At 40.3% G+C, this 27,478-nt stretch overlaps 1 protein-coding gene and 1 long non-coding RNA gene across 5 annotated transcripts in view; both read right to left on the minus strand.

The window, feature by feature from the left end:
* Nucleotides 1-5,339: 5,339 nt before the first annotated feature.
* The window catches only part of Eif2b3 (eukaryotic translation initiation factor 2B subunit gamma), a 109,797-nt gene continuing 87,658 nt past the window's right edge, over nt 5,340-27,478 (minus strand). For 3 of the 4 annotated variants that reach the window (XM_078026156.1, XM_078026157.1, XM_078026158.1), the window contains exons 8-13: nt 26,875-27,065; nt 25,284-25,361; nt 23,134-23,282; nt 15,719-15,787; nt 11,476-11,579; nt 5,340-5,503 (exon numbers count right to left, since the gene is read on the minus strand). In XM_078026156.1, the coding sequence (XP_077882282.1) occupies nt 5,451-5,503; nt 11,476-11,579; nt 15,719-15,787; nt 23,134-23,282; nt 25,284-25,361; nt 26,875-27,065 (644 nt within the window). In that variant the 3' untranslated portion in view covers nt 5,340-5,450. The remainder of the gene's footprint in view (nt 5,504-11,475; nt 11,580-15,718; nt 15,788-23,133; nt 23,283-25,283; nt 25,362-26,874; nt 27,066-27,478) is intronic. The other variant, XM_005317960.5, reaches the window with a different exon arrangement.
* LOC144368030 (uncharacterized) lies at nt 6,460-11,469 on the minus strand. The gene is made up of 2 exons (XR_013427750.1): nt 9,064-11,469; nt 6,460-9,013 (listed from the first exon to the last, which is right to left on the minus strand). It is a non-coding gene; the product is annotated as an uncharacterized LOC144368030 (long non-coding RNA).

Raw genomic sequence — 27,478 nt, forward strand, 5'->3', positions numbered from 1 at the left:
CTTGAATCAATTAACCTCTCTTTGAAGCCTTCCTTGTCACATCTCCTGGCAGATAATTGCTTCTTTATGTTCCTCATAACACTCAATGTATATGTGTCATTGCATTTATGATGAAATATTTTATGTACAGTACTTGAAAGTCTGCTTTCCTCACTAGACAGTAAATAGGTGCTCAATAATCATTGCATGAATCATTGAGAGTTGAATAAACCAGGGTGTCAAGGACTGGAAACAGGGGAAGAGGAAGTATTTCCTCTAACTATCTCATCTCAGTGTGCTGTTTCTGTTGGGTTCCTGACCAATTAACCCTGAGTGGCAAAGTAGAATAAAAATCAATATTCCAATATGTAAAGTTTGGGAAAGAGAAAAAAATCTGTAATAAATTCATTATTCTACACAAGTACTATTATCTCTAGCCAAGTTCTTGGTCAATTCTTCCAGACTTTTTTTTTTTAAATATATTTCTTTATTTTATTTTTATGTGGTGCTGAGGATCCGACCAGCGCCTAACGCATGCCAGGCGAGCACGCTACTACTTGAGCCATATCCCCAGTCCTCAGACTTTTTTTTTTATCATTACATCATAAACATTTCATGTCACTACACTGTCATTGTAACAATCATTTGCAGAATGTCCTGAGGACATATACCCAGAAATAAGGTTGTTTGGGTCAAAAAAGTATGAACGTTTTCATGATCTTGCTGTATACTGCCAATCTATTTTTTGGAAATTTGTGTGAACCTCTTCTGAACCTCAGTTCTAGGGAAAGAGAAACTTCAGGTCGAGGGGGTGAATACCTAACAAATTTGCTGCTTCCATTTGTCCATTGATCCAGCAAAATGAGGAGGAACTATTGTCTACAATACTGTTGGCCAAGTGGTAACTGAATATGTGCACAGTATTTTCTTCCTCCCTGTCATAGAGGAGTGGGTCCCACTCTATACTCCTAGCAAATTTCTGGAAACAGAAACAGTCTAAACTAGGCTATAGGTCCCTACATTGCCTTGGGGGTGTAGTTAGACAGTGAATGGCCTAAGATTAGCAATGGATGTCACTAGGACTTAGAGAAGACCGACTTTACTTTAAGCAGCTCTTGAGATCTTCCTTCTTACCAGACTCTGCAAGACATAAAGTCCATGGAGAAATAGATTTGAAACACCTGGGCCTTGGAACTTATTCTGCTTCTACCACTAACAATTGTGGCAAAGTCCAGCATTTCTTTTTTTAATTTTCTTTTTTATTTCTTATATACATGACAATAGTGGAGTATTAAATTCATAATTATCCATTCACAGCACCATTTTTTTGTAACTCTGTATATAAAGAAAGTCCAGCATTTTAATGGATGTTTCCAAGGCAGGGCCTGCCTACTGAGAAAATCTCTTGCCAATCAGTCCAAAGAATAATGTGAGACAAGTAGGTCTGCAGTTCCAACCTCAGTAGAGCTTAGTCCCTTCTGGCTGTGGCAAGCTCCAAAATAACCTTTCTTTCTCTCAACAAAATGATTTCCTGAATGCAGCTGAGCTCAGGTACAGCTAAAGCCAGAGTCCCCAGGTAAATAACAGGAGGAATAAAGAAGCTCCTCTTTCCCCTCTGCAAGCAACCTGCTTCCCATTGAGTGGGCTTACTTCACTGTCACTTCCACTGGATGAGGATATGTGTGTCTTGGGCCCAAACCAGAGGCAGTTTCTGAAGAATAACAAAGGATAGAAGCAATTTAATCAAATTATTTATTTATTACCGAGGATTAAATTTAATTATTGATTCATTCGACAAATAAGTCTTGGGGTCTTTCATGTGTCTAAACCCTTTGTGGAGGTCTAGAGGTTGTAGGGTACCTGTTTTATTTTTTAAAATCTTTAAAAATGGAGTTTAGGTTGAGGGGAGAACAGAGACCAAGAGGGGAACCACTGTGTGCTGAGGTACTGAGGAAGTTTTCCAGAAGTGAGAAAAACTTCAGGAAAGGTGGGAGATGACAGAATCTAAAAGGAAAAAACATGGTTCAAGGTCTGAATCTTTCATTTACTGGCTGTGAGATCTTGGGAAAGTAACATTATCTATGACACTGACATAAGGATTAAGTGAGACAAGATATATGGCCAAAGACAAGTGACAGGAAAAATGAGGTGGAGTACACTCTCACATGCAGTATTGAGGAAAGTGACCAGTCTGGCTTTAGGGGAAGGTCCGTGTGGGGATTACAGAGAGCCAGGGCAGGACTTCATTCCTTGGCATTCCCCCAGGTTTCTCATTTATCCTGTTTTTGGTGGCTTCTGTTATCTGGGACAGGCAGAGTGGATGAGCCTGATATATAGAGGAGGAAAGCAGTGGCTCTGGGCTACGCCCAAACCCACCCATTACATTAGGGGCCAAGCCTGGGAATACATGCCCACTCCCTTCAAGACAATAGCATCTATCAAATCTTGGGTGCCAGAGGTTAATAAAGAGATCAGCAAATGACCCTTCACTTTGAGTATGGGGGAGAGAGGTGTTGAGCCAAAGCATCAACTCCTCATTTTCCACGGAAGAACCCTGATGCAATCCCTCTGGGTGGTGGAAGATAGTTCAGGCCAAGGACAAGTCATCCTGGCCTCTAATAGAATGTGTTCTCTGCCCAGCCTCTTTCCCTCCTAGCCAGCTTCATCATAGCTAAGCTTTCTAGACCTTCTTTCTGGGTGGTCTTTCCTGTACCTCTCCCTCTCCCTCAGACACATTTAACTATTTAGTGTTTTAGTTTGTTTTGTTTGAGCTGGGGTGGAGGTCTTAGCTAAGGTCTTCAGTCTAGTCTTCAACTCCTAGGCTCAAGTGATCCTTCTGCCTCAGCTTCCCAAGTGCTGGAAGCTGCATGCCAGGTTTACATTTAACTATTTAGAAGACAGCACACAAAGCTCTGATTATGTAATTTCTTAGGGAAGATGATGGCTATGGACAAATAAAGTATACCCTGTAACTGTCCTGAAATAGAAACAGCCTCTAAATTAAGCTATGCAAGTCCCTAGATTGATCTTGGGGCTATGCTAAACACAATAGGCCTTCCTCTCTACCTGGGATGCATTGAAGGGATGGGGATGCATTGAAGGACTGGGAAGTTCAGCCTCTGGCCTTCGAAAAAAATCTGGAGAGCAATAGCTGCATCAGTCTCCTTATAGGCTCAGGAATCTCTTGCCAGCAGGCAGGGATGAGGTTTTAAGGGGGAGAGAATTCCTGCAGTAGTAGCCACACATTTTGTCTGTTGGCAAGTTCTCAGGACTGTTTCTCAGCACCTCTTCAGAGTACTCCCTGAGTACTGAAGGCCCCCTTGATCCTTTTTTCCTCCACTTCCTTCATCAAGCATCGCTGGGAGAGGCAGGGCAGACCCTATCAACTCTTCTACCTGCCTGGCTAGCCAGCCAGTGAACATTCAGTTGCTCCCTATATTACAGACACAACCTCTCTGAGGCTGCTACCAAAAGGAAACAAAAATCCCTGTCTGCAGCAGACAAGCAGAGCAAAAAGAAGAAAAATCAAAGCATCCTGGAGTTGTCAGGGAATGTGTGTCCTGAGTTGGGGGCTGCTCCCAGCTGGGACTCAGACTCGGTGAGGCCTTCCTCTGGGACTCTTACCTTCTCTGCTCCAGTTCCCTTATTTCCTTGGTGCTGACCGCTTGATGGAATTGTGCAATAGGAAGGCAGGGGAAAGGTGTTTATCTACCTCCCTGTCAGGGGTTCAAAGGGATCAGTGGGGAAGGACAGAAAGGGGCATAGCAGGGCTCTGGGACAGTTCTTCTACCCTACTCTTCCTCCAAACCTATCCAGCTCCACCCCCTTTCTGTGATCAAGGAGAAGTTTTCTGACCTCTTGGGCTTCCCAGACCCTAATAGTCAGAAAGATCTGAGAAAGGAGACAAAACCCAAGAATAGGAAGGGCCTTCCCATTGCACATCTCTCCTTTTATAGATGGGGAAACTCAGGGTCAAAAGAAAGGCAGTGATGTAGCTAAAATCAAAAACATTACAAAGGCCAAGTCTTCTTCCACCCAGTCCAGGACTCTTGTCTTCAGCACCATCAGGGCCAACAAATTTCATTTCAGTTCCAAAAGTGACCATTTTGGGCACCACTACAGCTCTTTATCCCGATATCTCCCTTAGTCCTACTGGTTTTAGCCACTTCTGCTAGGCCATTTAAGCTCCTGTCTGATTAGGGCAATCTTTCAGGAACCTTGTCTTAACCAGGGAGAGGAATGTGCAGCTCTAGAGCTCCCAAGGAGGCTGATGGAGGTGGAGCTCCCCCAGGGTAGGAATGCTGGTCTCTCACAAGTTCAATGAGAAACAATACTAAGACCCGGCAAGATTACTCAAGTGAACTTGAGAGCCTTGAGATTTTTTAAGTAATGTAGAAACCAGTATTTCAAATCATTCTTTATAATTACTGCCACCCACAGTGAGGACATCAAGAGAAATCTTTACTTTGATAATTCTAGGAGGTGAAATATCACCCGAGGAGCCACTTTTATCTTCCACCAAACACCTGCAGGTTGTAAAAGCAGTGCAGGGAGAGACAAGAGCAGAGTGTACCTATGTTTGGGAGCAGGACTGGCTGATAGAAGTGTGGCTTAGACTTCAGAGGGCTATGAATATAGAAATCACATTTCTTCAGTATCTGAGGCAGGAATGTCTATATAATTAGGACATAAAGAAGTGCAGCTAGAGATCAGGCAGGGAGAATTTCAAACCATGATATTAGTTACAGGCTCTTCCTTACCAGGCTGAGCAGACCTCACCAATGGGAGGTGAAAAGGGATCTGGCTTGGCTCATATCATGGATGTCCATGCTTCTGCTTCCATGACAACCACTGGGTATAGGCTGGCTGTCTAGGCAATGTCTGCTCTCCTTCTTGCTTTAAGAGCCTCCAAGAAACAATGGTTGAGGCTGGGAGGGTTGGAGTGAATGAATGGGGGTGAGCAGGGTGGTGGCAGATGCTGGGAATCTGTGTGGCAGGTATTGAAGCAAGACAGTAAGTCCTAGACTGATGGTCAGGGGAGGTACTGCCATCCACTAAGCCTATGGGTCTAGAAAGAGTGATTAGGGTCAGAGACTGAAGTAGTTCCATCTCTTTTTAGGTGGAAGTTGCTTTATGGACTGGGCTGGGTTGGCCAGTCAGAAAGTTGCACTAATAGGAGCTTTTTTACTGGACAGGTGATAGTCTAGTCTGATAACTTTGGTACAAGAGTTAGGCTACTGTGGCTATTCTATTCACACACTTTGTCTAGATGGTGTTTAAACATGACCCACGAACTCGCACTGTGAATACCTGGAGACAACATGACACAGAGCCTAGGACTGTTCCACAACTCTCCAGCATGTCTTTGGAAGCCTTTCTTTATTAGGAAATAAATACAAAGTCAAACAGGTGGGCCAGCCAACATCTGGAGTTTTGGGGGCCAAAAGGAAGAAATTTAACTTGCTCAGAACTCAGATTTCCATTAGCTGGTCATTCCCCACGATCACCTCGTTCATTCGTTTAGCTACAAAAGAAAAGGAAAGGATTTTCTGAGAACTGGCAGCAGAAGATGTCATTTTAAATCCAATTGTTTCTAATTTTGTGTTCACAAACATTTGATTGTGGTTCTGTTCTTGAGAAGCTCTTAGAACTGCAACATGCCAAAGGGGCTATGAAAGAGATAGCATCTTCCCACACAGAAGGATGGGACTAACTATATACCTGCCTTTGGGAAGCATAAGTAGGAGACCTAGAACTGGATCTTAAAGGATGAATAAAGGTTTTTCAGGCAGTAGTCAAAGGGAAGATATTCTAGACTGTTGGAACTGCATAGGCAAAGACATAGGAATGTGAGAATGGGGAACACAAAATACTGTGGTGTGGTCAGAGAATAGGGAAAATAAGAGGAAAGAAAAGAGAAGAAATGAGGCTAAAATGATACTTCATTCTTCCATGGATGCCTGAAATTGCAGACAGCATCAAATCCTTTATATGTTTTTTCCTATATATATGTGTATATACACAGGATAAAGTTTAATTTAAAAATTAGGCACAGTTAATTAACAACAATAAATTATTTAACAATTAACAATAAAGTGAAACTATTATAATAATAAAGGTATATGAATGTAGCTCTGTTTCAAAATATCTTATTTTACTGTATTCACCCTTTTTCCTAAGATGATATGAGATGATACAATGCATACATGATAGGATGAGTGAGGTGAAAGACACAGGCATTGTGCTATAGCATTAGGCTACTTGGTAAGTACAACTTGAATACATGCACCGAAATACCCTGAGAGTGGATTTGATAACCAAGATGGCTATTACATATGGAGGAGGCACACAGTATTTACAACATAGATATGCTGGACAAAGGGATGATTCTCATCCTGGGTGGGATGGAGTGGGACAGCATGAGATTTCATCATGCTACTCAGAACAGAATGCAATTTAAAACTTTTTTTTTAATATTTATTTTTTAGTTGTAGTTGGACACAATACCTTTATTTATTTATCTTTATTTGGTGCGGAGGATCAAACCCAGTGCTTCGCACGTGCTAGGTGAGCGCTATACCACTAAGCCACAACCCCAGCCCCTTAAAACTTAGGAATTATTTATTTCTGTTTTCCATTTAATATTTTTGGCCTATGATTGGTTGCAGATAACTGAAACTATGGAAAGCAAAGCTGTAGGTAAAGGGGGGCTACTGTAATACCATCTTCTGAAGAGAGCTGTTGAAAAAAGTCAATGAGTTAGCTGGGAATGTTGGTGGAAACCTGTAATACCAGTGACTTGGGAGATTGAGGCAGGAGGATCACAAGTTTGAGGCTAGCCTCAACAACTTGACAAGGCCCTGCCTCAAAATAAAAAAATTAAAAAGGCTGGGATGTGACTTAGTAGTTAAGTGCCCCTGGGTTCAATCCCTGGTACCAAAAATAAACAAATAAATGAGTGAGTGAAAAGATCAGTAGAGGAAGGAGAATAGGAGGAGAGAGGAGAAAAGGGAAAGGACGGGGGAATGGGGACTGAAATCAAATTCCACATGCATAAGGTTTTGTCAAAATGAACCCAACTACTATATGGAACTATAATATTCTTAAAAACAAAAAACTCATCAGAATACTGGGTTTGTGTACACCTTCTCTAGAAGATGTTCCTTTTAATCTTTCATAGCCATCTGCTTCCTTTAGTGATAAAGATGGGAAGGAGGCCCAGTTAGTGCTTAGATTGCTAAATTCTTTAGGGCTAGTGAGTAACTATCAGGCTCCACATCCAAGGAAAGACTAAACAAAAAAGAACAAAGAAAATGTTTCTTTGGGCTAGGGTTGTGGCTCAGCGTCAGAGCACTTGCCTTGCTCATGTGAGGCACTGGGTTTGATCCTCAGCACCACATAAAAATAAACAAAATATTGTGTCCACGTATAACTAAAAAAAAAAAAAAAAAAAAAAAAAAAAAAAGGGGAGAGAGAAAAAGAAAAAGCTTCTTTGACTAGTTTCCTAGGGTACTTCCCAAAGCTCCTTTTACACTTTATTCTTCTATAAGTCAGACTCATACCTCACATACACTCACATCTAGCTCTTCCTTCATCCAGTCTTCTTATTGGCCAGGGACAATGGACTGTTGTGAAGATGGTTTCAGTCTCAATTCACACTTTTCTTGGACCTCAGTGCTTTAGACCAGAGGTACCTGGCTGGGGCAGACAACATTTTCTTCTCTGCCACACTCTAAGGGACCCCCTTCCTACTCTCCCCTCTTTCCTCTGGTCTATTCTTGGCCTGGATGTCAGATAGGATCTTGCTTACTGGGATTCAGGGGAGAATGTATCTAGAATGCTGGGGGTAGATGTAATTTCATAGTATAAGTTGAGGGAAACCTGCAGATCTAGTTCTGCTTGGCCAGGGTTGGAAGCAGGCTTCAGTAAATACAGTGGTAAAGCTCTAGGCTGGAATTAGGTTGAGAAAAATCCCCAAAGGAATACTAAAAGGAAGGATGGTAAATTGGGGAAAAAATCAATGGGATAGAAAGGAATAATATATCACAAATGAAAAGCTGCACTGTTAGGAAACTAGGAAGGATTTCTGCTAGCCAGGAAGATTTGGCTTATGTCATGTATATATCAAGACCTTGATCTACAATAAGGTCTGCTTTCATGGCTGAAGGACTGATTATGTGATTAATAATGTAGTGATTCAAGTTCCATCATTGACAGAAGAGACTCAGATGAGGCATCCAATTAGTCTTCCAGGTTTTTTTCTTTTTTTGGTGGTGGTGGGGTATTTGGGATTGAAACCAGAAGTACTTTACCTCTGAGCCACATCCTCAGCCCTTTTATTTTTAGATGGCCTTACTAAGTTGCTGAGACTGGCCTTGAACTTGTGATTCTCCTACCTCAGCCTCTCATGTTGCTAGGATTATAGGCAATGTGCCACTAAACTGGGCTACCTTCCAGGTTTTAAATGTTGGTTGTGGCTATCCACTGCTTGAGCTGATAGGATTTTTTGAGAGATAATCACTGAGAGTATTGTGATCGGGTGAGAAAAGCCAGAGTTGTTATAAGAAAGCCTGTGGACTGGGGAAGTAGCTCAGTGGTGGAGTATGTGCTTGGCATGCATGAAGTTATTCAAAAGTGGGGGTGGGATTTGTTCTCTGGGTAGTGTTAAGAAGTGGCAGCAAAGCCTATATCTGGGTTATGAGAGTCACATTTTTGGTGTAAAAAATTGCTATGGATATGACTGTGTTAAAGAATTTGGAAACGGGACAGTATTACCTCTTAGGATGAACATTTTTCCTGTAATTCCTCTATATGAGGAAAATTGGGAACTTTGAAGCTCTTTGTTGGTGAGGATCTGAGTAGATAGTTTTGTCAAGGTCATCCATAGTAACAGTACTTTTTTTAGTGGGGTTGGGGTGGGGTGGGTACTGGAGATAGAACTGAGAGGCACTGGACCACTCAGCCCTATTTTTGTATTTTATTTAGAGACAGGGTCTCACTGAGTTGCTTAGCACCTCGCCATTGCTGAGATTGGCTTTGAACTTGTGATCCTCCTATCTCAGCCTCTTGAGCTGCTGGGATTACAGGCATGTGCCACTGTGCCTGGCTCCCCCTTTTTTAAAAAAATATTTTTTTTAGTTGTCAATGGATCTTTATTTTATTTATTTATATATGGTGCTGAGAATTGAACTCAGGGTCTCACATATGCTAGGCAAGCGCTCTACTATGGAGCTACAACCATAGCCTGATTTCCAGTCCCTTTTATATTTTATTTTGAGGGTCTTGCTGAGGCTAGTTTTGAATTAGTTTTTTTTTTTTAGAGAGAATTTTTTAATATTTATTTTTCAGTACTTGGCGGATACAACATCTTTGTTGGTATGTGGTGCTGAGGATCGAACCCGGGCCGCACGCATGCCAGGCGAGCACGCTACCGCTTGAGCCACATCCCCAGCCCCATAGTTTTGAATTTGTTGTGATCCTTCTGCCTCTTCTTCCCTAGTCTCTGGGATTATAAGCATGTACCACTGTAACCAGCTATAGTAATAGTTCTTGAGTGTTGCACTGGCTAGGAATTTGCTTTTTTTCAATATTGAGGACTGAACCAGAAGCACTCTATTTCTGAGATACATTTGTAGCCCTTTTTAAAAATTTGAGATAGGGTCTCATGACTTTGCCCAGGTTGGCCTCCAATTTGTAATCCTCAAATCCTCAAATAGTTTCCCGAGTAGTTGGGATCACAAGTTTTTTGGATTCTCAAGCCCAAAAGGGAGACATGTAACTTTAAAAAATGGAAGAGGAAGCCAGGTGCTGTGATGTATGCCTGCAGTCCTAGTACTCAGGAGCCTGAGGCAGGAGGATCATGTGAATATAAAAGTTTAGGACCACTCTGGGCAACTAAGCAAGACCTCATCTTTAAAATAAAAGATGGCATGTTCACTGGAGAAAAGGAAAATGAGGTAAATTCTACAGAATTTGTGGAATTTATTTCTTCAGCAACCCCACTATCTTACCCTACTCTACTTTAGGTTTAGGAATAATTCCCAAAGCAATCTGCCTTTTTTAAAATTGATTTTGAGTTTATTCAGGGATAGAGGTGTAACTCTGTGGTAGAGTGCTTGCCTAGCATTTGGGAGGCTCTGAATTCTATTCCTGGCACTCTACACACACACACACACACACACACACACACACACACACACACACACACACACAGAGACAGGAACAAAATCCAGCCAAATTAAAGACAACTGAAAAATTTCCTGACCACCTGTTTTTTTTTTTTTAAATATTTATTTTTAGTTTTAGGTGGACACAATATCTTTATTTTATTTTTACGTGTTGCTGCGAATTGAACCCAGTGCCTCATGCATGCCAGGTGAGCGCGCTACCACTTGAGCAACATTCCCAGCCCCCAACTGGTTTTTGTATGTCTCTGAAGTACTATCAGTCTTTCTGCAGAGCAGAGCAAGCCAACAGCACAATTTACAGTATTTCCTCTAATTAGTTGAGAATGGCTTTCAAGTGTTGTATTTTGCAAACTCTCTCCCATGCCAGGAATGTAGGGAATACCTCCCTTAATCAAAAACTAGGTCAGGCTGAGTATGGTACTGTGTACCTGTAATCCCAGCAATTCGGGAGTGTGAGGCAGGAGGATTGCAAGTTTGAGGCCAAACTTGGAAACTTAACTGGACTCAGTCTCAAAATAAAAATAAAGAAGGGCTGGGGATGTAGCTTATTGGTAGAGTACCACTGCCTCTAGGTTCAATCCCTAGTACCTGCCCTTCAACCCCTGCCCCAAACAACAAACAACAAACAAAACCCTGTACCAGGTCAGATGATGCACTCATGGACTTCAGTTGGCCAGAGCTAGGTAGTTTCGGAGTCTTTGCTGCATTACTGGCCCAGTTTCATTTCCAAAAGCCATTGTAAAGTACTGGTGCTAATCTGGCCATTGGATTTATTGATATCCTTTCTTTCTTTCTTTCTTTCTTTTAATATTTATTTTTTAGTTTTCGGTGGACACAATATCTTTATTTTACATTTATGTGGTGCTGAGGATCGAACCCAGTGCCTCATGCATGCTAAGCGAGCACTCCACCACTGAACCACAATCCCAGCCCCTTGATATCCTTTCAATGTTTTGGTAGTACAACCACAAACATGTATGAGCTTATTTATAAGATAAATTCTTTTTTTTTTAAAGATAAATTTTTAGATACAGAATTAAGTCAAAGTTTAACAATTTGAAAACAATGTAAATTGCTCTCCAAAGATGGCTTTTTAAATTTATATTCCCATCTAGTGTATGAGCTTGTTTCCCACATCTTCTCCATTTTGTATTATCTCTGCTAGTGTTAAAAAATGGCATCTGTGGTGGTGGTAGAAAGCTTGCCTAGCATGCACAAGGTCTTGAGTTTGATCCCTAGCACTGAAAAAAAAAGAAAAAAAAAGCAAAGAAAAGAACATATCTGTGATTGCAGCTTGGGTTTGGTTTACCTTTGGCTTCAATCCTTTGGCCACTTCCAATCAAACAGTCCTTGATGTCTGCTCCCTTCTCGATCACGGCATTGTTGCAGATGACGCTGCCCTGGATGTTGCTTCTGAAACACAACAGCCAAGTTAGAGTGTCCAGGACTCTCATCACCATCCTTACCACTGGAGGTTCAGGATCCTCCCAAAGCTAGTCCTGTTAATGGTTACATGTGTCAAGTTATCACTGGAAGACAGAATGGCTGACTAAGGGAGAACTTGGCTTTAGAGAATTCTAGAATTAGAATATGCACATAATGATCTTTCTCCAAGGCCTAAAAAGAACAGATATTTTTATTTCAGTTTTTTAGAGTACCCCAGACTTTAGCGTTTAAATAGCATCCAAATTCTCATCCCCCTTCAATCTGCAGGTAGAAGGTGAGGCTGGTTCTTGGGCTGACCTATCATTCCTGCTTCTTAGCTAAGAATACATGACAAATTTCACTTGAGATTCAAAAATCATAGATCTTCCTAGGGGATTAATTAGGAAAACAATGGATTACCCATAGCTCTCACCAAAAACTGTGGTTAGTCAAAATCATACTCATTCAGGAAGAAAAAAAAAAAGATATATATCTTTTTATAAAAAATATATATATATCGATATCCTTTCAATGTTTTGGTAGTACAGCCACAAACATATATGAGCTTATTTATAAGATAAATTCTTAGAAATGGAATTAATGGACTACCTGCCTTAATTAAAAACTGTCAGGCTGAGTATGGTACCGTATACCTATAATCCCAGCAACTGTCAACGTTTAACAATTTGAAAATGATGTATGTATATGTTTGTGTATGTGTGTATGATATGTATGTGTGTGTATGATATGTATGTGTGTGTGTGTATGTATGTGTGTGTATGATATGTATGTGTGTGTGTGTGTGTGTGTGTGTATATCTATCTTTTTTTTTTTTTTTTTTGGCAGTGCTGAGGGATTAACCCAGGGCATCACGAATGCTAGGCAAACACTCTACCACTGAGCTACACCTCCAGTCCCAAAAAAGGATATTTTAGAAACCAGCTTTCATTTCATAAAAGATTATTCCAAATCCTAAAGTACATTCTCTATAGAGTAGCAGTGGTTCTTAGCATTTGAATATATTTTAAAAGCAACTTCCTAGCTCCTGAAGATTGGTAGGTAGGAGAAAAGGTCCTTTTGAAAAATCATCACTGATGTTTACTGCATTTCTACTCTATGCCAAGGACTGTGCTAAATAAATACTCAATGTATATCAGAGTAATTTCTTTTACAAATCTAGTCATTTCATCTGAAAAGTCACCTGGGCTGCGTAAAAAATAACAAATGAAACCACACTCTATGTTTTGAGTTCCCATTAATCATTTTAGTAGGTCTTGGATAGGAACCTATGTATTTAATTGGGAAAAAACCTTCCTAGATGATTCTGGGTATACCATTTTTATCTCTGATGTAGTTAAAATAGCAATCACTTTTTGCAGAGGAGGTAACAAATTTAGTGAAGATAAACCATTTACCCAAAACTACATAACTGCTAAGTGACAGATTCTAATCCAAGTCTGCCTGACTCTAGGATACAAACATTTAGTCATAATGCAATACAAAGAAACTAAGAGGAGAAAAGACTAAAAGAAGATTAGGTCAGACTGAGGTTAATATGGCTCTGTAGAAAAACCTCTGTCCCAACTCTGAATATCTCTGAGTCAGAAATATGAAGAGGCAAAAATGGGCAGTTGGAGGGGAAAAGGAAAATAAGAAGGTGTAAATACAATGTAAACAAAAATGAACCAAACCAACTAAGGAAAAATCTTTAAGAAACCCAGTGGAGGCATGGGAAATAGGAAAGAGGACATTCCAAAGACTGAAAACATTTATACATGGGCTAATAAAAAAGATCCTTCCCAAATGCCAAAACTTTTATGCAAAAAGGAATTCTAGCACTTTCTGGTATTCCGGACTCTTTTAACTTTCTAATTTGCCCAACTTCACAAAGCAATCTTGTCAGCAGTTAGAGAGGTTTCTGCTTCTTCAGGAAAATTCCCCCAAATAGGGTAATAAGGAAATAAGAAAGCCTTGGATGGAGGCTCCTGGGACAGAGCTAGCTTGCAACTAGTTACTAGTTTATCACTGAAAAGTCTCATTTCTTTTCCCAAGGTGTTAGCAGTAGTAAAAGAGCCTAAAGATGCATGTTCTGGAGCCAGACAAGAAGTAAACAGTCAGCAGGTAAGAAACAACAAACAGAAACTCAAGCAGTCATAATTAAAAACTAGTAAACAGCTATACTGAAATTTAGGGTTTAAGTGGGAACCTCTTATCCAGGCATGGTGGTACACACCTGTAATCCCAGCAACCTGGGAGGCTGAGACAGGAGGGCTCAAGTGGTTAAGTGCCCTGGGAGTAAATCCCCAGGACCCTACCACCAAAAAAAAAAAAAAAAAAAAAAAAAAAGGGGAACCTTTTCTGGAAGGATGAGGCTAGACTGACTGAGGTCAGATTTCCATAGTGATGGACAGTCTGGTTTTCCTTATGTTTAGCAGATCTGATTGGGGTCTTTGGGAACCTCACATATTGCTTATCTCATCTAGTTTATGCATTAACTCTTCCTGAGATGTATAAACCACTGTACAGTCTGAATTGTGATAGGAAAAGTGGATTGGTTGATGGGAAGCTGGGGTTTCTCCTGAGACTCCAGGTCAGTGGATCTATTGGAGGATTTGAGATGAACACCTAAGAACAGTTTACCACAAGTGAAGTTCTTCTCTTGGTTTGCTAGTATCATTGGTGTGATCACCCATCCATTAGCCAGGCTGAGGTACTTTGGGAAAATTAACACAGCATATCTTTCCCTCTGTCCAGAAAGAAACTCTAGATTAAGGAATTTATTTTATTTTTTTTCTGGTGCTGGGGATCAAACTTAGGGCCTTACTAAACATGAGGTTTACCACTGAGCTACAATCTTAGTCCAAAGATCAAAGATTTTATTGTGTGTGTCTGCTCATGCTAGAGGGGTTGGACAGATTAGGGCTAAATCAACCAAGCCCTTTCTAGGCTGCCAATGCACAGCAAGGACTCTTCTGCTCAGTACTTAAGAGGGAAGGTGAGTTTCTATAGCACTGGTCCCAGTGTCAGAACTGTAGTTTTTGCAACTAAGTTTTAACTTTCAGCTTGGCACTAAGAACTCTGCTCTAATGCCTAGCTATATTCTCTAAGAGGTTGTCTAGTAATGACTAAGACTAATGGAGATTTGGTCCTCAATTCTCCTTAGTGGGATCATTTTTTAAAAATGTTATTTTAATACTAAGGATTGAACCCAGGGGCTGCTTTACCACTGAGCTATATCTCAGGTCTTTTTTATTTTTTGAGATGGGGTCTTGCTAAGTTGCCCAGGCTGAATTAGAACTTTCAATCTTCCTGCCTCAGCCTCTTGAGTCGCTGGGTCCTACTGGCAGGTGGGAACAATTTTAATTAAAATTGCAGGCCTTGGGAAGTTATCCTGAAAACTGTAATGCATTAGTGAAGAAGAGACCATGAGAAAAAACATAGAGGTTTATAGTGAGATCCCTGCTGGCATAGTGGTATATACTTGTAATTCTAGAAACTCAGGTAACTGAGGCAAGATGATTGTGAGTTAGAGGTCAGCTTGAATAATTTAGTGAGACCCCTTCTAAGCAACAACAAAAAAAGATCCCTGCCTAGGCAGGCATATCACACTATACCATATTATGGCATACCACATGGATAAAACCCCAACTGGGGAAGAAAGGGAACTTCCAAATTCTCAACCTTTTTTTTGGATTGAGATAAAAGATAGGACTTTTCTTCAGTTCATTCCAAGGAAAGAGAAGTCACATATACTATATATAGTGTCTAGTACATCTCAGGAATTGCATATAGCACTTCATATTCATTTTGTAGCTTAGTCCTTTTAGCAAACTTGCAGGATAGTATTTATTTATTCTTATAGAGAAAACTGAGGCTCACGGAGGTTAAACATATATCCAAACATATATATGGTGAGTGACTCTCCATTGTCACGGGTTCCTGCCTCAGCTGTTGACTAGGTAGTATTTGGCAAGGAGCCAGGAAAGTTCTCAGTAACTCTGATGATAAGCAGGTTTTTTTCTTCTCTGGGGGTTAGTTAGCAGATTTTCTAAACCTACTTATAATCCTGGAGGAAAAGAATATGGAATTGGAGCTACTATCTGACAGGTGCCTGGGAGCCTACTAACCTTATCTCAAGGGGTCCTGGTCCAGCTGTCCCTCTAGATGAAGCATATATTGCTTTTAATGAAATATTTCTTTTTTTTTTTTTTTTTTTTTTAAAGAGAGAGTGAGAGAGGGGAGAGAGAGAGAGAGAAATTTTAATATTTTATTTTTTAGTTCTCCGCGGACATAACATCTTTGTTGGTATGTGGTGCTGGGGATCGAACCCGGGCCGCACGCATGCCAGACGAGCGCGCTACCGCTTGAGCCACATCCCCAGCCTTAATGAAATATTTCAAGTACAAAGAATACCTATGTGCTTAAGAAATAAATAATACAACCTGTTGTGTTCCTCTTTGTGTTTTCCTTCCCTCCCCCAAGAGGTAATCACTACTTGTGCTGTTTATGTTCCCAAGCATTTTTACCACATAGATTAGTAGACAACATATAGTATTGTTTTGCATACTTTACAATGCTATCATAATGTCAGCATTATAGCACCGAGACTGCTATCATTCTCTATGTGTTCATCTGCAACTTGCTTTTCCCTCTTCAACATCATATTTGTGAGATTTATGCAGGCTAATTCATGCAATGAGATATAAAACTTGAAGAAATAGCTCATGTTTTCCCTGCTGCTGGTCATTTTTGCTTTTGGGTCCTTTGATCAAAATGTACTGGTTCCAGTGAGCAGGTGAAAAATTTTCTCCTTTTAGTTCTATGTGCTTCCCTATACAAAGGTTTGGTGGTAAAAAATGTCATCTTCCTAAGAAATCTGAGCCCTTATATTCCCTGAGCAGAGACTAAGTAAAAGAGAGGTTTGGGGAAAATCAAAGCAAAGATGTAAGAACCTTAGGGAATTAAGTTGTGCAGTTCTCCATCTAAGATGATGGGTTTAGTGTAAATGGTTCAAAGGTAGGAAAAGAATCAAAACCCTTAGGAGCCCTTTAAATCCAGGGTACCTTCCTCATGTTAGCATAATATAGTGTTTTCAAGAGTATAAATGAAGAAACATGGGTGGATAGTTTTTAAAAAATATATTTTTAGTTATTGATGGACCTGTATTTTTTCAGATGTTAATGAACTTTTATTTTATTCATTTATTTATACACAAAACTGAGAATCAAATGTAGTGCCTCACACATGCTAGGCAAGCACTTTCCCACTGGGCTACAATCCTAACCCCCTCTCTCCCTTTTTTTGCTGCTGAGGATTGAACTTAGAACTTCCACTGAGCTACATCTCCAGTCCCAAAATTCTTTTAATATTTTTTCTTTTTATTGTGTTGCTGGGGATCAAACCTAGGCTTCTCACATGCTAGGCAAGTGCTCTACTCCTGATCCACACCCCAACCCCTATGTTGTTTACCCCTCCTACATATTAAATTTTATACCTCAAACTACCAATTTGTTAATAGTTTATTAATAAGCTTCACTTCTTACTAGGCTATATTGTTTGCAAGCAGTTCTGCAAAAAGTTCACAGGTGCCACATCTTCTGCACCTTGGAATATTTCTGATGTTTCAGGATTCTTAGATTGCAACTCTTATCCCTCTAAATTCTCTAAATGTTGTTTCATTGTTTTCTGGTCCTAAATGTTGCCACAGAAAAGGTATACCAGATTTTCTCCCTTCTATGCACTTGAATAGTTTTTCCTTTCAGTTCTTTATGCCTTGATATTTTGCCAAAAGGATGCTGGCCATTCTCCTTTACTTCACCCATGTTTCCATTCTTCTCCTCCTTTTTTGGTACTGGGGATTGAACCCAGAGAGGCTTAACCACAGAGTCACCTCTCAGCGGCCACCCCCACTGCCTTTTTAATTTTTTTTTTTTTTTTGTAGTTGGACACAATACCTTTATTTTATTTATTTATTATTTTGTGGTGCTGAGGATTGAACCCAGTGCTTCGCACATGCTAGGTGACAGCTATATTGCTGAGCCACAACCCCAGCACCCCCAGACTCATATGTGTATATATATATATATATTTTTTTTTTCCATTGTTGATAAAGCCCCAGCCACAGCCCCCTTTATATTTTATTTAGAGAGAAGATCTTGTTGAGTTACTTAGGTCCTCGCTAAGTTGCTGAGGCTGGCTTTGAACCTCCTGCCTCAGCCTCCCGAACTGCTAGGATTATAGACATGTGTCACCATACCCAGCATGTTCCCATTCTTTATACTCACTGAATCTTGCTTTTTGGATTTTATCTAAATTTCATTGTATTTGGTAGATATTCTTTAGCCTGTGTATGAATATGTGACAGTTATCCAGTTTTAATAATAGATGAAAATTCCTTCTTTTTTTCAAGGAGTAAACAGGGATCTCTCTTTTTTTTTTTCCCCCCTTCCAGCATTGGGGATTGAAAATGCTAGGCAAGTGCTCTACCACTAAGTTATAACCCCAACCCTGAAAGGGATCTCTTGACAGATATTCAGCCAATATGGTAGGAGAGTTAAACTGGGGATCCCCATTTGTTGTTTAGTAAATACTTCCAAGGTATATAAAAAATGCAGTATTAGCTGGGCATGGTGCTACACACCTGTAATCCCAGTGACTTGGGAGGCTGAGGCAGGAGGATTACAAAGTTGAGGCCACCCTGGGCAACTCAATGTGATCCTGTCTCCTGTGTTGGAAACTGAACTCAGGGCCATGCACAGGTAAAGCATTCTACCATTGAGCTACAGCCTCAGACCTAAAAAGTGTTTTCCTATTTGAGGAATTGATAGTCTGATTAAAGAGAAAATAAAGATGCAATAAGTGTCCCATTGTCACATGAGCATTGAAAGTGTTTGGGTGAACAGGGAACATAGAGGTGGGGGAAATAATTTCTGGCTGGGACATTTTGAGAAGGCTAGAAGGTTAATTCAAGAGTTGGAAAATGTGAGGCTGGGGATGTGGCTCAAGCAGTAGCGCGCCCGTCTGGCATGCATGCGGCCCGGGTTCGATCCTCAGCACCACATACAAATAAAGATGTTGTACCCACCGATAACTAAACAATAAATATTAAAATTCTCTCTTTCTCTACCTCTCTTTAAAAAAAAAAAGAGTTGGAAAATGTACTGTATTTTAAAAGAGGGGTAGAATTTCTGCAGGTAAAGATCTCTAAAGGGAGGCAATTCAGGCAGAGTTTTAAGAATAGAGAGAATGGGGCTGGGGTTGTGGCTCAGTGGTAGAGCACTCACCTAGCATATGTGAGACACTGGGTTTAATCCTTAGAACCACAAAAATAAATAAATAAATAAATAAAATCGCGTCCATCCATAACTACACACACACACACACACAAAAAAAAAAAAAAAAAAAAAAGAGAATAGAGAGAAATGTAAAATAAGGAATCCAGTGGATGGGGCAGTCAGTCAAGTGTACTTGAAGGGCAGGCTAAGGGTAGCAATGAAAAGCAGTATTATCTTTGGCTCTGAGAATCTGCACTTGCTAGCTTCAGAAAGCATGGAAAACCTAGGTGAAAATCTGATTCCCTGCCTGCTTGCACATGGAGGTGCTATCCTAGATTGCTAAATTTGCCTTGGGTAGTTTGTTGCTCAGGATCAGGGGACTAAAGATGCGGACAGAAGGGCTGGGGATGTGGCTCAAGCGGTAGCGCACTTGCCTGGCATGCGTGCGGCCTGGATTCGATCCTCAGCACCACATACCAACAAAGATGTTGTGTCCGCCGAGAACTAAAAAATGAATATTAAAAAATTTTCTCTCTCTCTCTTTAAAAAAAAAAAAAAAAAAAAAAAAAAAGATGCGGACAGAACACAAGACTGACATTCAAGCCTTGATTAAGTTTTTACTAGGTTTTAGATTCCCAAGCATCAGCTGTGATAAAAGTGGCAGAAGGGCTGGGGTTGTGGCTCAACGGTGTACAGTTCTTGTCTAGCAGGTGTGAAGTCATGGGTTCGATCTTCAGCATTACATATAAATAAATAAAATAAAGATATTGTGTCCACCACCAACTAAAACAAACAAATATATATATATATATATATATATATATATATGGTAGAAAATATATATATAGGAAATATATATAAAAAGATAGGAACTTTCTTTGTGTAGTCTCACACCTTCCCCAAGGTGGTCCTATTAGTATCTCTCAAGCCCTGAGGACATTGGGCAGGTATCCAGCCCACTCAGCAGCCCACAACCACTGGTAGAGACAAGCACACCAAGAATATGAGAAATTCTTTCTGGACAAATTTATGCTCCTAATCTGACACTCAGTCCAGACATAATGGCAACAGGGTAATCAAGATTCACATGACTGCAATTTAATTACCTTCCTCAAATTTACCAAAAGTTAATTAAGACTAAATGACACCCCCAATATGGGAAACATTTTATAAGGGATGTAGGATGTCTGATCTTATCACTAGGAGCTAATTTGCAGGATTGTGTAATTTCCACTGGCCTTTCTAGTCATTAAGCTGGTATGGGCTGCCTATAGCTTTACATCAATGTTTTTATTTGGAAAAGAAGCAGCAGCAGCTGTCTGAACCTCTTACTATTTCCCCAGCTAAAAGCCTTACTAGATCATCTAAGATTATGCGTGCTTTAACAGCAACTGACTCTGTGATCTGTTAGGCTTTTCCTCTCAATTTCTCTCACATAGCAGTAGTTTCTTAGGGAGCCATGAGTTTCCTCACCAAGTTTCTTCATATCAATTAAGATACTAACACTGATCTTTCACATGGTGCCAGAGAACTGCTCCTTTGTTTGCCCGCCCATAGGAGGGTTGGGGGACAGTATTAATTAGAGCAAATGAGGGAAAGTTACAGCATTGTCTTTCTTGGAAGGTCTGAGGCAAGATGAGATAGCATAAGCTACAAAGCCTCATGAAATGCAGTGGAACTAGGTGGTCAAATGGATAAAGGTAAGTGAGGTTTCAGTTTCCAAAAAAATGATAGTGTCTGTCAGTCTCATGTGGGAGTATGGAATAGGAAATGGAGTAACAGGTGAGATGAGAAAAAAGCCTGGAATGCCACAATTTATTTGACTGTGAAAATGAAGGAGTTGAGCTAGATGACTTCTAAGGCCTCATGTCACTCTGACATCCCAGGACTCATTGTTGGAGACAGATCATGAGAAACCACTAAGTTTCAATTTTATTCCAAAGGTAATGAGTGAAAAGCTGGATGTGGAACCACATGTCTATAATTCTAGGGACCTGGGAGACTGAAGCAGGAGGATTGCAAGTTAGTAATTTAGTGAGATCATCAGCAATGTACGAAGAATCTGTCTCAAAATGAAAAATAAAAAGGACTGGGGAATGTAGTTCAGTGGTAAAGTGCCCCTGGGTTCAACCTCCAGTATTTAAAAAAAAAAAAAAAAAGATAATAAGGAGACTTCAAAATTTTTTTAATGGCATAGAGACAAGATCTGATATATTACTTTCCTTTTTTTTTTGGTACTGGGAATTGAACCTAGAAGTGCTTTACCACTAAGTCATATCCTCAGCCCATTTTATTTTTTATTTTGAGATGGCCTTGCTAAGTTGCTGAGGCTGGCTTTGAATTTGCAACCCTCCTGCCTCAGTCTCCCTGAGCTGCTGAAATTATAAGGGTATATCACCTTAGGAATGCCACCTTTGTGAAGATAAAGTAATTATATATATATATATATATATATATATATAAAAGGCAACTATCATTCTGTGTGCCTATGTGCAAATATTGTTCTAAGTGATTTATACTTATCAATTCCTTTAGTACTCCCAATAAACCTATGAGATAGTTTAGTTTTACTCCATTTTATAATGAGAAGATGGAACAAAGAGGAAAGGCCAATTCTATAAATGGCTAACAAGGGCCAGACAGACCCAGGATTCAGTGTCAGTCTGACTCCAAAATTTATGCTCTTCTAATCCAGAAGAGCAATGGTGGCATTGGGAAGAGAAAAATGAAGACAGGAAAATAAGTGAGAGAACACTACTTTAATTCTTCTTTTTGGACTTGTAATGGAGTTGTGTAAATCCATAAACCCATTATACATTTAAAAAAATAAATAATTTTTGCAGTACTGGGATTAGAACGAGGTAACATTCTACCTCTCAGCCACATCCCCAGCTCTTTTTATTTATTTAATTATTTTTATTTTTTATGGTACTGGAGACTAAACCTATGGCCTCATGCATGCTAGGCAAGCACTCTTTCACTGAGTTACATTCTCAGCCCTCTTTTTATTTTATTTTGAGACAGGATCTTGCTAAATTGCCAAGGCTGGCCTTGAACTTGTGATCCTTCTGTCTCAGCCTCCTGAGCTGCTGGGATTATGGTTGTGTGCCATCACTCCCAGCCTTTTCTTCTACTTTTTTTTTTTTTTGTGTGTGCTGAGTTTGAATCCAGGGACACTTTACCACTGAGCTATATACCCAGTCCTTTCTATTTTTTATTCTGAGACAGGGTCTATGTAAGTTTTCAAGGCTGGCCTTGAACTTGTGATCCTTCTGCCTCAGCCTCCTGAATTGCTGGGATTACAAGTATATGCCACCATGCCCACTGTAACTGTGTTTTTAAATATTGTGTTTCTGTGTTAGATTTTGTTTGTTTGTTATTGGGTTTTTTTGTTTGAGTGACTTCTACCACTGAGCTGTATTCATTTGGCATGCATAAGGCCCTGGGTTTGATCCCCAGCACTGCCCCCCAAAAAATAAAAAACAAAAACCAACAACATTATTATTACCCCCCGACCCCCAACATTATTTTGAGGCAGGGTCTTGGAACTTGTGATCCTTTTGCCTCAGCCTCATGAGTTTCTGGGATTACAGGTATGCAGAACCATGCCTGGCTTTGCAGAAGATTTATCTTGAGAAAATGTTTCAAAACCATTTATCTTGAAATATCCCTCCTTTTTATATAACCTATACTTGCATTTTATATACAAAACCTCCCTGAAACCACACAGAAGAATCTCATTAAATATCATTCAAATCTTCTAACTCTATGTCCAAGCTGTTCATAAATTACAATTTTAGGTCACTCTAGTGTTTCCAAATGACAACGATTCTCTACAACTTGTAGAGAAGCTGGCCTCAAAAGCAGAGTGTGCTTATGTATCCACTCTGCCTAGGCTTCTGCCTTCTTCAGATTTGCTCTGGGACACTGAGTAAGAGAAGGTTACTCTGAGGATGCAGGGTCATCTCAGCGATGTCAGTGGTTCACTATGGTGGTCATCCTTATGAAGCATGATACCAAGACAAGAGAAGGCAGCTTTTCCAGAGTTACAACTGTCATAAGTATGAGGGTATTGGAAATGCTTTCAGAGATCATGTCATTGATGAGGCAAACCCAAAGCCTCAAAGGAAATAGGTGCTACTCCATCTTTTTTCTTTTCTCTTCCTTCCCAAGGTAAACTCTTTCTTGGGTTGGACTGGTGGACTAGCCCTCTAAGCCTTCCAGGGTACAAAGAACCTTATCTCAATTGGGTACAAGAAGAAACTTACCCTTCTTCCACAGTGACTGAGTTCATGAGAAGGCAATTGGTAATATTCACTCTGTCTCTTATGAGACAGGATGAACCAACAACTGAGCGCTTAATAGATGACTTCTCTCCAACCTGTGTATCTGGTCCGATGAGGCTGTCAACTCCAACCTGCAAAAGGCAGACAGAAAACATTGTTCATCTGTCCAACCAATTATAAATCATTCCCAGATCACTTGAGTTGGAGTCTAATGTGATCTTTCATAGAGACAGTTCAATAAAAACAACCAACATTAGTGTTTCTCAGGGCTAAAAATTCCCACAACCCCTCTGAGACAAACTCAAACCTACATTGAAGCATGGGCTCTCCCTTGCCAAGAAAAGAAAACAAAACAAAATGGACACATACGCACATACTTATGTATTTGTGTGCACAGATGTGCTCTCTTGAAGAGTATGCTCAAGTCAGGATAAGAAGAGAGACAGAGATTTTAAGTACCTTCCCAGAATTATTATATTATTATTTTTTGGTACTGGAGATTGAGCCTAGGGGCACTTTACCACTGAGCTACATCTCCAGCCCTTTTTACTTTTTATTTTGATACAGGATCTCACTAAGTTTCTTGGGGCCTAAAACTTGTGATTTTCCTGCTTTAGCCTCCCAAGTTGCTGGGATTACATGCTGAGCCACCAGACTGGCCCAGGAAGTCTTTTTTTTTTTTTAAATCTCTGAGTCAGGTCTCCAGCCCACCTCCATTTAAATTTTTTTTAAATTGTTTTTTAGTTGTAAATGGACACAATACCTTTTATTTATTCATTTTTTTTTTGTGTAGTGCTCAGGATCGAACCTAGTGTATCACATGTACAAGGCAAGCACTCTTAGCCACAACCCAGCCCTGTTTTTTTTTTTTTTTTAAGATAGGGTCTTGCTAATTTGCTGAGGTTGGCTTTGAACTCCTGCCTCAGCTTCCTGAGCGACTGGGATTATAGGTGTGCACCATTGCACCCAGGCCAGGAAGATTTCTTTTCTTTTTTTTGTTGGGAGTGGGTACTGGGGATTGAACTCAAGGGCACTCAACCACTGAGCCACATCTCCAGCCTATTTTGTATTTTATTTAGAGACAGGGTCTCATTGAGTTGCTCAGTGCCTTGCTTTTGCTGAGGCTGGCTTTGAACTTGAGATCCTCCTGCCTCAGCCAATGGGATTATAGGCATGTGCCACTGCAACCAGCTCCAGGAAGACTTCTTTTTTTTTTTTTTTTTTTAAAGAAAGAGTGAGAGAGAGGGAGAAAGAGGGAGAGAGAAAGAGAACTTTAATATTTATTTTTCAGTATTTGGCGGACACAACATCTTTGTCTGTATGTGGTGCTGAGGATCGAACCCAGGCCGCACGCATGCCAGGCGAGAGCGCTACCACTTGAGCCACATCCCCAGCCCCAGGAAGACTTCTTGAGTAAGATTTTATTGCTAGAACTTAGATGGTATTTCCCTCGGACTAAAGAGGTTCAGGGTTCAAGAGTCTCAATCTAGATTCTTTTTTTATTTTTATTTATTTATTTATTTATTTTTTAAAGAGAGAGAGGGAGGGAGGGAGGGAGGAGAGAAAGAATTTTTAATATTTATTTTTTAGTTTTCGGCGGACACAACATCTTTTGTTTTGTTTTTTTTTTGTATGTGGTGCTGAGGATCGAACCCGGGCCACACGAATGCCAGGCGAGCGCGCTACTGCTTGAGCCACATCCCCAACCCCTTTATATTTTTAAATTTTTTTTAAAGAGAGAGAGAGAGAGAGAGAGAGAGAGAGAGAGAGAGAATTTTATTATTTATTTTTTAGTTTTTGGTGGACACAACATCTTTGTTTGTATGTGCTGAGGATCGAACCCGGGCCACACGCATGCCAGGCGAGTGTGCTACCGATTGAGCCACATCCCCAGCCCCTAAATTCTTTTTTTTTTAAAAAATATTTATTTATTTATTTTAGTTGGACACAATATCTTTATTTTATTTATTTATTTTTATGTAGTGCTGAAGATAGAACCCAGGGCCTCACACGTGCTAGGTGAGCGCTCTGCTGCTGAGCCACAACCCCAGCCCTCAATCTGTATTCTTAAGGACAAGTCTCAATGCTCCCAGAAAGTGTCCCACACCTGCCCTGCTCATGCTAGCACTTACCAAGTGTTTGTTGACAATCTGGGCTGATGAATGGACTGGTGATTCTTCTGGACAAAGAACAGACAGCAATTTGGGCACCTTGAGAAAAGAGATTTGGTCACTAAAGACCAGAAACACACCTAAATATACCTTAGGTAGAACCCATGCTTATTCAGAGATGAGGAAAATTCTCAGTCAAGCTTCCTGTTTAGGTTAGGAAGAATAGGAGGCTGCTGCATTTAGTTTCTTTTTTTTTTTTTTTTTAAAGAGAGAGGGGAGGAGAGAGAGAGAGAGAGAATTTTAATATTTATTTTTTAGTTTTCGGCAGACACAATATATTTGTTTGTATGTGGTGCTGAGGATCGAACCCGGGCCACATGCATGCCAGGCGAGCGCGCTACCGCTTGAGCCACATCCCCAGCCCCACTGCTGCATTTCTCTAGGACTATGATTATTTATGTAGCAACTTCTAGATGGCCTTATTCTCACTTTCTTAGCTGAAGTGCTCTTCCCTGACTTATCCTTCAGCTGTGAGGAGGTGAGTCAAGCCTCTGAGATGCCGACAATGTACTTCTTGGGAAAAGAGGTCTGATGGGGGCAAGGAATACTATGAGTCCTGATTGTAGTTATCCTAGGTCCTGTTACCGGGGCCATGCATGTGCTCAGCCTCTTTGGGACAAGACTCCTTACTACTACTGTTTACAGGCAATTCTCTCTAACATTCTTTCCTCGAGGCTTTGCTATCTGGCAGCTTTAAACTCTGTCCTTTACTTTCTTAAGGAAGCCTCCTCTTTGTGTCTATGTAATGATTACACAGTATTTATCTGCTTATTTATCAAGTAAATACTATACATATTCCCATGCAACATAATAGGCAGAAGCTGTTGAACCCAAAGGCCAGAAGTTAGCCTCCCTGGAAATATTAGCTTTGGAGCTACAAAGGCCTTCCCTCTGTGGACCAGGCCCTCCAGCTCCCCTTTTACTGTATTTAGGCACACCAATCTTCTTCCCTGACATGTCAGGTCTTGTTCAGCCTTGGGAATGAAAGGAATTTTGAACAAGTTACTATATATCTAATGAAGAAATAAGACCAAAGGTTCAGTTTCTAGGGCAGGAGCTCCATGATTCCTTTAATTTATTTATATCTATTTATTTATTTATTTATTTATTTTATAGTGTTGGGGATTGAACCCAGGGCCTAACATATGCTAGCAAGTTCTCTATCACTGAGCCAAACCCCCAAACCTAGATATTTTTCTGAGACAGGGTCTCACTAAATTGCCTAGGCTGACCTAGAATTTGTAATCCTGCCTCAGAATCTGGAGTAGCTGGGATTATTGGCATATGCCACCACACCCAGCTTCCATGATTCTTCTGTTTTTGGGGTACTGGTGATTGGACCCAGGGACACATAACCACCGAATCACATAACCAGCTCTTTTTTGTATTTTACTTAGAGACAGAGTCTCACTGAGTTGCTTAGCACCTTGTTTTTTTTTTTTTTCCTGAGGATGGCTTTGAATTCATGGTCCTGATGCCTTAGACTCTGGAGATGACAGGCATGTGCCACCGCACTTGGCCCCATGATTCCTCTTTTAAACTATCTTCTCACCTGTCTGTTTGCTTCCATGTAGAGTCCCAGTGTGCTTACTCGAGAGCAGAGCCCCTCTTTCATGATGTGGACATAGCAGCGCACCTGTGATCTGGCCAAGTCATCCCACCGATCTTTTCGACAAGCATTCCAGCAGGCATCATAGGGAGCCAAGGTCAGTGTATTGGCTTCTTTTATAAAACTGTAAATATCTTCAGAATGCCCAATCCAAGCAAATAAAAGAGAGAGAGAGAGAGATGACCAAGATATAGAATCAGTCAAATTTTTGAAAGAGGGTACAGTTAACATGAACCCTTTGGAAATCCCATTACAATCAGAAATACTAAATCAAATTTAAGGAGGCAATGTATTTCTCTGAGTGTTTGAAATATTGTTTGATATAAAAAGGCTTAATAGGATAAGCCCAGTGTGATGGTACATGCCTATAATATTAGCAGCTTGGGAGGCTGAGGCAGAAGGATCACAAGTTCAAAGCCAGCCTCAGCAACTTGGAGAGGCCCTAAGTAACTCAGCAAGACCCTGTCTCTAAATAAAATATATATAAAAAAATGTCTGGGGTTGTGGTTAAGTGCTCCTAGGTTCACAAAAGAAGGAAAAAAAGCTT

The sequence above is a fragment of the Ictidomys tridecemlineatus genome, chromosome 11 (genome assembly GCF_052094955.1).
Source record: "Ictidomys tridecemlineatus isolate mIctTri1 chromosome 11, mIctTri1.hap1, whole genome shotgun sequence".
Classification (NCBI taxonomy): Eukaryota; Metazoa; Chordata; class Mammalia; order Rodentia; family Sciuridae; genus Ictidomys; species Ictidomys tridecemlineatus.